At 46.8% G+C, this 15,625-nt stretch overlaps 1 protein-coding gene across 1 annotated transcript in view; it reads left to right on the top strand.

Annotated features, from left to right (window-relative positions):
• The first annotated feature begins 4,638 nt into the window (after positions 1–4,638).
• The window catches only part of KPNA4 (karyopherin subunit alpha 4), a 70,628-nt gene continuing 59,641 nt past the window's right edge, over positions 4,639–15,625 (top strand). Inside the window, exon 1 of the mRNA XM_068280932.1 lies at positions 4,639–4,998. Within this exon, the coding sequence (XP_068137033.1) occupies positions 4,930–4,998 (69 nt within the window). The 5' untranslated portion in view covers positions 4,639–4,929. The remainder of the gene's footprint in view (positions 4,999–15,625) is intronic.

Genomic DNA, 15,625 nt, shown 5'->3' with positions numbered 1-15,625 from the left:
ATGAGTGGTACCCAGTGGGGTCTTCTGCTGTTGTAGCCCATCCGCCTCAAGGTAGTGCGTGTTGTGGCTTCAGAAATGCTTTGCTGCATACCTCGATTGTAATGAGTGGTTATTTCAGTCAACGTTGCTCTTCTATCAGCTTGAATCAGTCGGCCCATTCTCCTCTGACCTCTAGCATCAACAAGGCATTTTTGCCCACAGGACTGCCGCATACTGGATGTTTTTCCCTTTTCACATCATTCTTTGTAAACACTAGAAATGGTTGTGCATGAAAATCCCAGTAACTGAGCAGATTGTGAAATACTCAGACCGGCCGTCTGGCACCAACAGCCATGCCACGCTCAAAATTGCTTAAATCACCTTTCTTTCCCACTCTGACATTCAGTTTGGAGTTTGAGATTGTCTTGACCAGGACCACACCCCTAAATGCATTGAAGCAACTGCCATGTGATTGGTTGATTAGATAATTGCATTAATGAAAAATTGAACAGGTGTTCCTGATGATCCTTTAGGTGAGTGTATATCACATGGTGACATTTTCACTGCTGGAAGGTGATCTCACTGGAAGTAGCTGCTGCTTGCTTTATTGGCAGTTGGAAACAGCTGTAAACAGCCATTTCCCACAATGCAACGAGGTTCACAGACAGGAAACTGTCAGGACCATGGTCCTGACAGTTTCCTGTGAGAGCTGTTTCCCCACAGTATCAGCCATACAGAGCCCCTTGATGATCCGTTTGTGAAAAGGAATCGATTTTTCATGTAAAAGGGGGTATCAGCTACTGAATGGGATGTAGTTCGATTCTTGGTCATGGTTTCTCTTAAAGTGTCCCTCTTTCTCATCTAAAAAAGTTGTGAGGTATGTTAGCAAGAGGAGGAAAAAAGGGGTGAGGGAGGAAATGATGTCAGGAGGTCAAAGGTAACCAATATGGAAACAGTCTAGAATAGGATTCTCTCCTTCTCCTTAATAAAATTCACAGGAATGATAAAGTGGACAGTGCAATACATCTGTTATTTAAGCAGAACTTGTTTTTGTAAGGTTTCAACCTTTTTCCCAGAGAGTGACCCATGTACATTCACCCAACCACACAAGCCCGCTGCCTGGGTGTCACCCTGGACTCTGCCCTCTCCTTCACCTCCCACATCCAAACCGTAGCTAGGGCCTACTATTTCCACCTACGCAACATCTCCAAGATCCAGCCTTTCCTGACCCCAGACACTGCCAAACTCCTTGTCCATGCCCTCATCATCTCCCACCTGGACTACTGCAACTCACTCTTGTCCGGCCTCCCTCAAAACAGCATAGCCCCCCTACAATCCATCATGAACGCAGCAGCCAGACTCATCTACTCCTCCCATCGCTCTGTCTCCACGACTCCCCTACGCAAATCCCTTCATTGGCTTCCAATTCACTTCAGAATTAGCTTCAAGGTCCTATGTTTGGCCTACAAATCCTTATACAAGTCCTGCCCAAGCTACATCTCTGACCTGGTCAGCAGATATACACCTGGCCGCCCACTTCGCTCCTCCAACAACCTCCTCTTAACCACCCCACGCATCTCGCACTCCCATGCACGACTGCAGGACTAGAGCTGCCCCCATCCTGTGGAACTCTCTCCCACTGCCCATCAGGCTCGCTCCCACCTTCAAAAAAGCACTCAAAACTCACTTCTTCGAGGAGGCCTACATCAAATCAACACTGCCCTAATCCTTTCTGCCAATAACTTCTTGCTGCACCCCCTCCTTTTGTGTCACCAACCCCTCCCTCTAGATTTTAAGCCTTTGGCAGGGCCCTCTCCCCTTGTGTATCATACATGACTGTGTGCACTTTACCCAGAATTTGGAACTTGTTACCACTACCACTCCAGTTTATGATCTGGCATTGTACTACTGTCTGCATTGTGTTGTGTATCTTTTTGCTAGTACCTGTATTGTTGTATCTATTGTATATTACCTGTATTGTTCTGTCACCCCTGTTATCATTGTCTGTAACCTTATTTATTGTACAGCGCTGCGTAATATGTTGGCGCTATATAAATCTAATAAATAATAATAATAATACAGTGGTGGTCCCTATACCCAAGTGGAGATGGTTATGCTCCAAAAGCGAGTTTGGTTGGTTGCCCTCTATGCAACCTAATCTTGGGAGTACCCTCCAATATTATTAGTAGTATATTGTACCCTTCATGGTCTGAAAATACACTATTGGTCTTCTGTTGTCTGTTTTTTTTTAAGGTAGCCAATACTTATCTCTCTCCAGTCATATTTTCTTAACTATTCTCTTATTGACTACCTAATAAAAATATCTGGCTGTGTAATTCAGGCTCTGGCTAGTTCCGGCTGCCGAATTACCACTTTAGTGAACGCTGCTATAGCCATAATTCACACTATGTTGGAGCCCAAATTTCGGCTACCGCATTGCGGCCAAATTTGCTGTCTTGGTGTACTGGGCTAGTACTCCACATCTTATTTTTTCTAGGTGCCAAAATTAGCTGCTTTGGTTAATCGGGTCTTATAGTTGCATATCATATGGCAGTAGTTTTGCATGTATCCTTGGCTTACAGTGGCTCTGTCCACTGTCCCTCCTGAAGTGCTAGCCTGTTACAGTCACCTTTTAAAATCACGATTTAAAAAGAACCAAAACTATAATTTGCAGGGTTTTAGAGTGTGGCATCTAGGGTTGCCAGGTGTCCGGTTTTACACCGGACAGTCCGTTTTTTGTGCGCTGTGTCCGGTGCAAAAAGGCATGCTAAACCGGACAATTAAGTTGTCCGGTTTAGAGCCCCCCCCCCCCCCCCGCAGCGCAGGAGGAGAACAGCGCAGCAGAGAGAGAGCTGGGAGCAGCGGTGGAGAAGGGGGGCAATCTCCCCCCCCCCTTCCCTCACCTTAGGGTGCTCTCTCTCCCCCGCTGTCTCCTCCAGGATGATGTGCAGGCTGGCGAGTGGCTGCAGGCGGAACTTACCTCTGTGTCGCTCCAGCGCCGGAAGTTCGGGTCCCGCAGCCGCTGTGATTCGACTCAAAAAAGATCCGGATCAAAGATCCGAATCATTCATGAGCCGGACAACACTAATCAGTCTGAATAGTGTTGTCCGGCTCATGAATGATTCGAATCTTTGATCCGGATCTTTTTTGAGTCGAATCTCAGCGGCTGCGGGACCCGAACTTCCGGCGCCTGCGACACAGAGGTAAGTTCCGCCCGCAGCCACCCGCCAGCCTGCACATCATATTGGAGGAGACAGCGGGGGAGAGAGAGCACCCTAAGGTGAGGGAAGTGGGGGGAGATTGCCCCCCTTCTCCACCGCTGCTCCCAGCTCTCTCTCTGCTGCACTGTTCTCCTCCTGCGGGGGGGGCGGGGGGCACCTGGCTACCTAACCTATTCTGGGCACATATAGCCCCTGGCTACCTATTCCGGGCACATATAGCCCCTGGCTACCTATTCTGGGCACATATACCCCCTGGCTACCTATTCCGGGCACATATAGCCCCTGGCTACCTATTCCGGGCACATATAGCCCCTGGCTACCTATTCTGGGCACATATAGCCCCTGGCTACCTATTCTGGGCACATATAGCTCCTGGCTACCTATTCTGGGCACATATACCCCCTGGCTACCTATTCTGGGCACATATACCCCCTGGCTACATATACTGGGACATATATACCCCTGCCTACGTATACTGGGACATTTACACCCCTGCCTACATATACTGGGACATATATACCCCCTGGCTACATATACTGGGCACATATATCCCTGGCTACATATACTGGGAACACTGGCTGTTTGTCATTATGTGCATTTAGTGGTGAAAAGCTGTCTCTTTTGTGCATTTACTGGTGAAAAGCTGTCTCTTATTATGTGCATTTACTGGTGAAAAGCTGTGTCTTATTATGTGCATTTACTGGTGAAAAGCTGTCTCTTGTGCATTTACTGGGGAAAAGCTGTCTCTTATTATGTGCATTTACTGGCGAAAAGGTGTCTCTTATAATGTGCATTTACTGGTGAAAAGCTGTCTCTTATGTGCAGTTACTGGTGAAAAACTGTCTCTTATGTGCACTGGACCAGTACTACTGGTGAGGACAGTTAGTGACATGGCTATGTACTCTGTAATGTGCTGCAGAAGATGTCAGTGCGATATAAATACTATAAATTTTTTTTTAAATAAAAGCCCATTGCTTAGCCCCACTCTACATAAAAGTGCGCTTCTGACTCCGCCCCTAACTCCACCCCCTGTCCGGTTTTCTCCATCAGCCGACCTGGCAACCCTAGTGGCATCTTACTTTCATCTTATCCACAAAATGGCCTTATTTGTTTGTGCAAGCAAGGAATTAAATGCATGTTTACTGCTGCTTCCCAGCAGATGGCAGAGTTTACACATGGAACTTCATCTCCCCTGCAGTTTGCCTCCAGGATGTTACTGTATTATAATTTTTACAATACAAACTAATAACGACTGGCTCACATTGGCCCACCCATGACTCTGCGGTCGCGGCTTTCCCCATCCCATCCCCACAATGCCAAACGCACATTCTCATTTCCAACAGACAAATCTGCGTCACAAGGTATCACCGCCGACCGGAAATGACGTTTGCGTTGCGGCATTCCGGTTGGTTATCCTCCCTCTGTTATCGCGAATACAGCGCTGACAGTGGTTGGGGGAGTGAACGGCTACCGGAAGCCTTGCGCAATCCTGCCCCACTCCCCAGGTCAAGCGAACGCCAATTGGCAGCGGAGATTCCTGTGAGTGGGCGTGGTCACTGCTCCCAGTTCGAGGCTTTCTTGTTACCGGCATTCCGCCTAGACGCGCGGCTGTGAAGTGCGGCGGACGCGGCTGGTGGTGTGAGAGACTTCCATAGGGGGATCTGTAGCCGTAGAGCAGAGGCACAAGCCGCTTCCCCTCAGACACTGCGATCCGCACGGCGCTCCCATCATGGCTGACAACGACAAGCTGGACAACCAGCGGCTGAAGAACTTCAAGAACAAAGGCCGCGACTTAGAGGTACGTCCCCATCCCCCTTCCCGCAGAGACTGGCGGCCCGGCCTGTGTCACCGGCCTATATGCGCCTCCGGCCCAGGCGTGACGTCGCTGCCGCTTAGGCCTGCTGGAGTACGGCGGCCTGTAGGGTGACGGCTGGGAGGCCCGAGCCCTCTACGTAGGGCGGGTCCCGCTTCCCTATCAGCGCAGTGCGGGAGGCAGCCGGCTGTGTGCTGCTATTCCTCTGTGTTCTGCCTCTTGTATTAGGGCTACATCTCCATACTGATACGTCACGTAACACCTGGAGGGCCCGAATCCCCTCTCCTCAGTATCCGGGGGAGGCCCAGCATCACTCAGTAGGAAAGCCCCGCATTCCCCACCATCTCTGAGTTTAGGCCTTAACCTGATGCTCTGCATCACGCCCTCGTTTTTTGTCAGAATGGTGCTGCATTAAACCCATACAGAAAAAAACTAAATTGGAATTGTAAAGGTATAAGGTAGCTGCCATCTTTTTTTTTTCTTTACTAGTAATGCCAGTTGCTTAGTTGTAGTTTTGGTGTCAGTGATTCAATCAAGCCTGTAACGAGCATGTAGTTAAAAAAAATGAAAGATGTTATCCTGATTGTGATTTTTGTGATATGCGGAAACAAAATGTAACTTGGAAAATGGAAGCTTAATCTGGTGCAGTATATCGGTATCAAGTTAGTGTAAGTAAACAAAGCAATGGGTACTTGCTTTTCTGGTTGCCCAACCTGCAACCTGTATAATCGCATGCGAAGAAGCGCTGACCCCACTTGGCCCTTCAGGTACAGGTGTGGTCACTTCTCCCCAAAATATTTCTAGGCTTGAAAAGAGATATTTACTTGGAGAGGGAAGCCTAAGTATTGAGGTTTTCTTTTGTGATCTGATACCCCCACACCCCTCAGTGGCCTCCCTCCACATCGGGGCCATGCTTTCCTGCAGGGCTGTGTAGTCGGTACAAAAATCTTCCGACTCCTCAGTTTATGAAACCATGACTCCCGACTCCGGGTAACCAAAATGGCCTTGACTCCGACTCCTTAGTCTAATATTTAACAGGGCTGTGTATTTTGTACAAAAATCATCCGGCTCCTGACTCCGACTCCTCAGTTTATGAAACCATGACCCCGACTCCGGGGGTCCAAATTTGCCCAGACTCTCAAACTCCACAGTCCTGCTCTCCTGTTATGAGTGTGGCTGTTCATGCGCAGTAGCATGGAGCTGCTGATACCTGATGAAAGACTTGGTGCATGACCGTCATAGGATTGGCAGCAATGTCTTGTCGCCACTCTTCTTGGTGGCCCCACATAGCGAGGGGACATCAGAGCACTAAGGGAAAATTTAAAAGGCTCCTGAGGCTTCCCTCTCTTTGGGCAAGTATCTAATTTTTGTACCTGAGCTTCAGCTTGGGGAAAATGTTGAAACTGTACAGTAACTATAAACTTAACTTCAATGATGACATTATTCAAAGTTTAAAGTGTACTAGAGATGGTACAAAATAAGTTGTATGCATACCTGGGGCTTCCTCCAGCCCCATGCGCACTGATCCTTCCCACGTGGCTGTTCTCCGTCTTCTGTATCACCGCTATCGGGTCTTATAACTTCTTCCAGTTGTGACCGGTCTGTGCAGGAGAAGTGCGCTCTCGACGTATCGCTCTGGTGACTGCCGGAGAGATCCGTAGAGGGCACACTCTTCTTGCACAGACTGCCCGCGACTGGAGGAAGTTACGGGACACTGTACCGGCGATACTGAGGATGGGCGCGTGGGAGCGATCAGTGCGTATGGGGCTGGAGGAAGCCTCAGGTATGTATTAAACTTTTTTTATTTTATACGGTCTTTGATTTCCTGTAAGCAGTTTTATTAAATAGGGCAAAAATGCTTTTGCAGCTTCAAGCCACTTCCCAGATTTGTTACCTTTCTAGAACTCAATTTAATTTATTACTGTATATACCGACCTATAAGGCGACTGGGCATATAAAACGACCCCCCCAACTTTTCCAGTTAAAATAAAGAGGTTGGGGTATAGTCGTCTTATAAGACTACCCCAGTAGTGAGTGCCGGGTGTCAGGCTGTGCTGTAATTACCTAATCGTGCAGTCTTCCGGTGAATAGAAAAGTAGATTGCGCTTTGTTTAAAAAAAAAAAAAGACTTGCTGGAATAGCTTCTTGCGAGCAGCTGCTCGAGCGGATAGCAGTGTGGCTTCTGGGGTCACCTGACTGGTGATGTGCGCTCCACTGACGCTCACACAGGAAGAGAGTTCAGGGCTGTATTGTGGAGCGCCCACGTCACAGTGATCTTCGGAAGCCGCACTGCTACCCGCGCAAGCGGTTGCTCGCAAGAAACTGTTACAGCAAGTCTTTGCGCTTTGTTTAAAAAAAAAAAGACTTGCTGTAATAGTTTCTTGCGAGCAACCGCTCGCGCGGGTAGCAGTGCGGCTTCCGAAGATCACTGTGACGTGGGCGCTCCACAATACAGCCCTGAACTCTCTTCCTGTGTGAGCGTCAGTGGAGCGCACGTCACCAGTCAGGCGACCCCAGAAGCCACACTGCAATGAGCAGCCTTCCTTGTTTTGCTTACATCGTCACCATAGCGACGAGCGGAGTGACGTCCTGGACGTCAGCTGACGTCCTGACGTCAGCCGCCTCCGATCCAGCCCTTAGCGCTGGCCGGAACTTTTGTTCCGGCTGCGCAGGGCTCGGGCGGCTGGGGGGGACCCTCTTTCGCCGCTGCTTGCGGCGGATCGCCGCAGAGCGGCGGCGATCAGGCAGCACACACGGCTGGCAAAGTGCCGGCTGCGTGTGCTGCTTTTTATTTTATTAAAATCGGCCCAGCAGGGCCTGAGCGGCGACCTCCGGCGGTGATGGACATATATATTCGTCCATACCGCTGAGGAGGTTAAAGGAAAAAAAAAGTATACAGCACTTTCCTCAGTAGTAGGAAGCCTTTGAATAGTCCATAGGCTTTCCAGATTTTTCTGCAGCCCACTGTTCCAATATTGGGTCCCTCTAAATCTATTTGACAAGAGCAGGGATGGGCTTCCGAGTAATCACGAGTCCGTAAGGACTCGAATATTTCGTAATTAAAATTAGCCATAATTGCTGCAGCTGTGCGGCTGGATCAGTGTTCTCCCCATGCTCTTTTAGCCGGGTGCTTCACCCGGCTAATTTTGGTGAGCACCCAGCTGTTATTGGCTCACCTCTTTCTATTCTGTAAGTAGAGTTGCTTCAGCCCTGCATTCCTCCCTCGCACCCCACCCAGCTACTTTTTCATGCTACCCAGCTGCAAAAAAATTCTAGGGAGAACACTGTGGATGATAAGGGGTTATTTACCCATAATTCTGCCGTTCTGCCTGTGCTCCAATTAGCTTGCACGCATCCTATTGGACGCATTGCAAGCCTCACCGCAGGGCACTTCCTCCTTCCGGCTTGAAGGAGGAAATGCGTGTAGTGAGGCTTGCAACGCCTCAGATCGCGTCCAAGTTATTTGGAGCGCAGGCAGGATGGCAGAATTATGGGCAAATAACCCCTTATCCAGCCGCAGAGATGCGGCAATTAAGGCTAATTTTAATTGCTAATTTCAGTCCTTATAGACTTGTGATTACTCGGAAGCCCATCCCTGGACAAGAGCATGTGTAATAGGTTTCTTGTGGATGAACACATTGGTTTGGGCATGCCCAATGGAAGTGCTCGTGCACGCAGTAAAGACTGCATGAATGGTTTTGTTGGACTTATCCACGGTTGGTAGCATGGCCAGAAGAGTACAGGAATGGTGGGCTTGTAAAGGATATGGGAAACCACTTAACCATCCAGAGACTTTCCACTACCAAAGTACGTATCTAAATTTTACTGACACAGGCTTCTGCATATGTGTGGCGCTTGGCCCTGTGTCTTCTCAATCGCTCTGCTGTGGCTGGAAGCATTCTGCTCTGGCGCAGTACTTGAAGTTAACCCTAGCCAATGCTCGAGTTCAAAATCAGGCCTTAGGGTACGTTTCCACTTGAGCGGCGCGATTTGCTCGCGGAAACCGCGTCAACGAATCCGCATGCGGTTGTCGGATTCGTTGACGTTTCCATGCGGATTTTCACGCGGAATCGCCCGTGGTTTTAACGACGCGATTTTAACCATGTCAATGCCGGCAAGCATTGGCATGGGTTTTTAGACGAAATCGCACGCGGAAACGCCGGGAAAACTGCAAGACTAAAGAGCTTGCGGTTTTCCTTTTTAGTTACATTACCGACGATTCGCGTGCGGGTGTGCGGCGTGCGAATTCTGACGGCTCTGCTGTGCAGATTTTTTTTCTGCATAGCGAGCCGCACAGAATTCCTGACAAGTGGAAACAGCGCCATCCACTTGTATTGGTTGAGCGAATCTGCATGCAGGAAACGCATGCAGATTCGCTCGAGTGGAAACGAGCCCTTACCCTGAAGAAAGGGAACCCTCAGGATCCTATTGAGGCTGTCCTTGGTCCCAATATGACCCTCAATACGGTCCTGAGGCTTCCTAGTGGTTAGGTAAGTATCTAATTTTGTATCTGACCTTTGACTCAGTTAAACTTTAAAACTTGGAACTGTGCATGCACTGAACTCGGCTGGCAACAGTAGCACGATCAGAGATGTGCAGCCAGGGCCATGCAATGGTACCAGTTGGCCACCCTTTGGAGGGGTGCAGCAGCAGGAAGAAACCCAACGGGAGGATAGCGAGGCACTACTTCTTTAGTTCAGATTTCCTTAAAGGAGAACTGTAGCAAGAGGGATATGGAGGCTGCCATATTTGTTTCCATTTAAGCAATATCCGTTGCCTGGCTAGCCTGCTAATCCTCTGCCTCTAATACTTTCAGCCATAGGCCCTGAACAAGCATACAGCAGATCGGGTGTTTCTGACAATTTTGACAGATATGACAAGATTAGCTGCATGCTTGTTTCTGGTGTGATTTAGACTCTTCTTCAGCCAAATAGACTAGCAGGGCTTCCAGGCAACTGGTATTGCTTAAAAGGAAACCAATATGGCAGCCTCCATATACCTCTCACTATAGTTCTTTAAATTTCCATACTTGGGCTTTCCTAAGGCCGCTAGTCCCTCACCGTCTCCCCGGGTGGCTCCTGTCCCCCCGCTGGATGGCCTAAAAGTTTGGCCAAGTTAAGCTTCATCGTGCATGCACGGTTCAGCTGCGCACGTTCCCCGTTGCGCTCCCGCGGCTGGGAGCGTTCGTCACTTGCGCAGCAGTTCCGCACAGAATGCTCATGGCAACAGGAGCGTGACAGGGTTTCGACCGAGCTGCGCATATGCGACAAAGCACAACTTGGCTAAGCTTTCGGGACGAATTGCAGGGGACAGAAGTCGGCAAAGGGACAAGCGGCCTCAAGGGGGCTTAAGGAAGCCCCCGGTAAGATGCTTTTCTTCTCAGGTACACTTTAAATTATTTTCAACTGCAGGTTCCCCTTAAAGCAGTAGGATCAGCCATACTATGCCAGGGAAAAAACACATATATAAGTAGATAAAGACTTGATCTACTTACATAACACACGTATTATACTGTCCACGTTTTGATTTCAGTGAATGTTATATAATAAATGACAAGAATTTTGTTAGTGATGGGGGCCATGCCTTTTGCCCACAGTTAAGGCTAACTCGTGATGTCATTTCTGCCCTTTACTTTTTTCTTGTCTCCTCCAATCGCTGAGTCGCCTCAGCCTTGCTTGTAAACACAAGTGATTAGGGGATTAGGTTTCAGATAAGCAGCAGGCAGGAAAATAAGGGCCGGTTCACACGGACGCTTGGCGGCGTCTACCGTCAAGCGTTCGGGACCCATCGGCTAAACTCTCCCATTCAAGTGAATAGGAGCGTTTAGCATTGCGCGGTTACTGTCGATTACCGTCGATTGCATAAACGCGGCGTTCTGATCCCGATTTAACGCATCGTTTCGGCCGTCCCTAGAAGCCGCATGCAACGTCCAGGGACGGCTAGCTGGCGCGGCTTCATGTCCCCCTGCGGGGACGAGAAACGCCGATCGCGACGATCTCTGTACCGCCGCCACCGAACGGGACGTCACAGGACGACGCGACTTCCTGGCCGCCTCAACGCCGCCTGCCGTCCGTGTGAACCGGCCCTAAAGGAAAAAGGAGGAATACATTATAGATAAAAAGAACCCCCAGCATGCAATTCTTTGACACAGACTACTAAAGGGCCAGTGCTCCTTAAAGAGAATCTGTACTCTGAAATTCTTACAATAAAAAGCATACCATTCTATTCATTATGTGCTCCTGGTCCCCTCTGTGCTGTTTCTGCCATTCTCTGCTGCAAACCTGGCTTGTAATTGCCAGTTTTAGGCAGTGTTTACAAACAAACTAACCAGCTTCTAATAGGCTCAGCTAAGCAGAGTGTGTTAGTCACACAGAGCCTGCAGGGGGTGTGTACAGCTTCTAGCTAATCACAAGCAGCCCTGCACATTCCAGTCTGACTGCCTCAGCCTGACTGTGCCGACTATAGAGAGAAGATTAGATCATATAACAGAGATAACACAGCTACTGTGCAATTAGGAAAAGCTGCAGTAAGCCAGACCACATTAGAAAAGGCATAGGAACTTATAGCATAGAAGAAATAAAGATAAACAATTTGTTACAGAGTCTCTTTAAGTATGTGATAACTTCAAATCATAACAGAAAAAGTTTTTTGAAAGTTTTGAATGCAGGATTAGCATCTTTATCACTTAATACACTCAGACCAGTTGCTGTTGAAATTTGATTTTTTTTATGGTGACGATACCAGTAATAAACTGAAGCTGGCCCCATGTACAGGGTTGTCTACTCACGTTCAGCATTATCCTTCTCCTTAGTATAGTGCTGTAATGTCCCCTGTCAAATTTCAGGCATTCCTAAATGTTCATGCAGTTGCATTGGAATTTGAGTTTGAAACAAATTGATACTCCTCCCATCCCCACTAACACAGTAATGTAAATTCTTGCTTACTTTTTCTCTTGCCATATGAGCATACATACTAGCAAGGGAAAGAAAGATGGGTGGGAGATCTTTTACTGTGCAGGCAAAGGTAGAAGTATGGCTGTATCCAGTTTAAACCTTGGGGGAAATGCAAGAAACGTCAGTTTTATAGTAGAGAATTTAGAACTATAACGAAGGGCAACCCCTGTTCATTGAGCCAGCTTTAGTTTTTAAAAGAACTTTGGTGCACTTTAAGATTGTACTACATGTTTATTACCGGTAAAAGTAGAAACTGTTCTGAAAGTGGCTTATCATAAACCTGCTGAACATTCTAGATCAAACTCAAGGCAGTAACCTAAAGCAGGGCTGTGGAGTCGGAGTCGTGGAGTCGGGCAATTTTGGGTGCCTGGAGTCGGGAAAAAATGCTCCGACTCCTAATGAATTTGTAACTGTAATTAAAATAGAAAATTATAAAATGTTCTATTTCTCAGATAATAGTCATTAAAAATAATGTGTATGTATATATATATATATATATATATATATATATATATATATAGCTGTGCTTAGTCCACAAAAATGAAATAAACCAATCAAAATTAGTTACTTGTGCTGCTTCAATAAAGCAGTCCCCGTATTTTCAAGGTCAGATATACATATCTGATTGTGACTGTATATATGATGTGTACACAGGAATCTCTTATATATATACTAAATAACATCTATGCTGTAAGAAATAAAGCCTGATGTGTAGTTGTGTCACTAATAGAGATGGTCAACGAGATGGAAATAATTCTGCATTGATGCTGATTTATGCAAATGTATGCACTCCCTTTGCTGATGAAATCAAATAATTTGATCTGTTGTTAAAATTTGGTTTGGTGACTACAAATTAAAGGGTAACTGAGACGGATGAAAAGTAAAGTTTTATAGTTTTATACATACCTGGGGCTTCCTCCAGCCCCCTTCAGGCTAATCAGTCCCTCGCTGTCCTTCACCACCCGGATCTTCTGCTATGAGTCCTGGTAATTCAACCAGTCAGCGCTGTCCAGCCGCATGCCGCTCCCACAACCAAGAACATTCTGCACCTGCGCAATAGTGCTGCACAGGTGTAGTATGCTCCTGGGGGCAGAGTGTGTGCATGCGCACTACGCCCAACTGGCTCAAGTACCTGGACTCATAGCAGAAGATCCAGGTGGTGGAGGAGGACGAGGGACTGATTATCCTGAAGGCGGCTGGAGGAAGCCCCAGGTATGTATAAAACTTTAATTTCATCTGTCTCAGGTTTACTTTGTTACACAGTAGTACTATACTCTACATATGCACTCCCCACAGAGCTGCAGGGAATCCACTGAGAATGCTGTGCACATTGAACACAGAGGTGTTGTCTGTTTACAATCTCCTCATTCCCCTGCAGAGTACCTGCACATCATTCTTACATGTACCCACACTTACATTGCCTAGGGCCTGATAGTTGTTCTTTGTTCCGGTTTGTACCTTTTACAAGTACTCTTACCAAGGACTAGTTTTAGTCTAAAGGGAATAAATATAGTAGTCTACATATCCTTCTCACTTCAGTTGTCTTGTAAAATTCCTAAGCGTTGGCAGTTAAGAGACGAATTTCATGTTACATACTTTTAATCAACAAAATTGTAATATGCAAATTAGAGGAGTCTGAGTCGAGGAGTCTGAGTCGGTGGAATCCTAAACTGAGGAGTCGGAGTCGGTGGATTTTTGGACCGACTCCACAGCCCTGACCTAAAGCTAAAATCTTGCTTTCACACACATTCATCCAAAGGTTCAACACACTCACATTTTTTTTTTCTCAAGTTTCCTCAACTTTTCAAAGCCTCTAAATACCATGGACTAGAGATGCTATTTGTTTTCCTGGTGTAGCTTGAAAATAACCAGTGAATATACTTCCCTATTCATTTGGATTGGGCCAATTCCAACCTATGTAAAATAACATTTCAGTGACCATCTCTAACATGACCTCTCCTGTTGACATTTGGGTCTTGAATCGTTAAAGCAAACCTGAACTGAAAATTAAGTCAAAATAAACATACACCCATCATACTTGCCTCCCTTGTAGTTTACTCATCTTTCTCCTTTCCCGCATCCTTGTTTGTCCACTGTGATTGATTGAATTCTCAGTCTTCCATTTTGAAAATGGCCTTTACCTCCATAACAGCTTCCTGTACATCTCCTGCTGGCCCACCACCTGCACAGTGCATTACAAACCTCCCTTATGGGGATGTTCATTGTAAGAAAAAAAAATCCTAGGTGCTCAGTGTGTTAAAGTGAACCAGAGACAGAGCACCCTCATGTACTGTACCATATTGTACCATATATATCAGTGAGAACATTAGAGAAAACGCCTACCCTGTTCTGTTTTATCCTTCACTGTTCAGTCTGCTTGTTATCAGCCCTGATAAAATCGAAAACTGAGCATTCAGTCTGGCTTTGTTCAGGAATCATTATAGCGGAGTCATTGTAGCAGAGCCAGAAGGGTTGGGCTTGAAGACATCAGAGAAGACTCTGCTATAATTACTGAGCAAAGCCAGACTGAATGCTCAGTCAGGGATTTTTTCAGGGCTGATAACAAGCAGGCTGAGCAGTGAAGGATGAAATCAAGAGCAGGGTAGGTCGTTTTCTCTAATGTTCCCACTGACAAATATGGTAAAATACATTGGGGTGCTTCGTCTCTGGTTCACTTTAAGCTGTGGAAAACCAAAGTCTTACCCACTGCAAGGACTGTTTGGTCTCTGGGTTACCATTGTGTAACTGTCTCCTCAGTGTTCAGAATACTGTAGAATCAACTCGGTGTCCACTCAATTTTGTTTGACAGCATTCAAACCTTTTGGCCAATTGCCTGTTTATACCCAGCTCCAAATACTAATCCCAACGTTTTTTTTTTATGTCTCTTTCTCAGCAATCGTTTTAGCTAGGATTTGCTGATCTGCCGAAACGTGTTCATGATTATGAGCAACAGTTTCAGGAGTTGACATTAAAGGCTTCCTATAGATGCTGCATATTCTCTCTGCCACTACATGGCACAGCAAGTGGCACATCACGTCACTATTGTGAGGAGCACTTGTCACTCAGTTTTAGCATCAATGCATGTATGAATTAGTCTTCTGCTGCAGACCAGGAGCTTTATGATGGCTTGGGGTTGAGCTTCTGAAACCTCTACTCTTGTTCTGTTAGTGAACAGAAAAACGTGATCTTACATATTGGCACTTTACAATACAGAATAGCACTCTTTATGACTACAGTGAACAAATTACAACCAAATTTAGGGGAGTGGGTTGGGAGAACTTATCGGCACTCTTTGTGGTGTGCATCAAATGTAAAGGTTTTCTCATGGATAGATTTAAAAAAAATAATCTTTGTCTTCTTAAAACTGTGTATTTGCCATTATTCAGGTTGGAGTGAGCATATGATGTAAGGGCATTTTGGATCTTTTTAGCCCTGTACACACTCCTAGGATTTCTGGCTCACCATGAGGGTTGCTGGGCAATCTGATACTTTTTAACCCTCCTGGCGGTCTATTAAAATCCGCCAGGGGGCAGCGCAGCCGTTTTTTTTTTTTTTTAAATCATGTAGCGAGCCCAGGGCTCGCTACATGATGGCCGCTGTGCAGCGGCATCCCCCTACCCTCTTCGATCGCCTCCGGCGATCAGGAAATCCCGTTCAAA

Source organism: Hyperolius riggenbachi, chromosome 4, assembly GCF_040937935.1.
Source record: "Hyperolius riggenbachi isolate aHypRig1 chromosome 4, aHypRig1.pri, whole genome shotgun sequence".
NCBI lineage: Eukaryota > Metazoa > Chordata > Amphibia > Anura > Hyperoliidae > Hyperolius > Hyperolius riggenbachi.
This window is presented reverse-complemented; position numbering and strand designations above follow the sequence as displayed.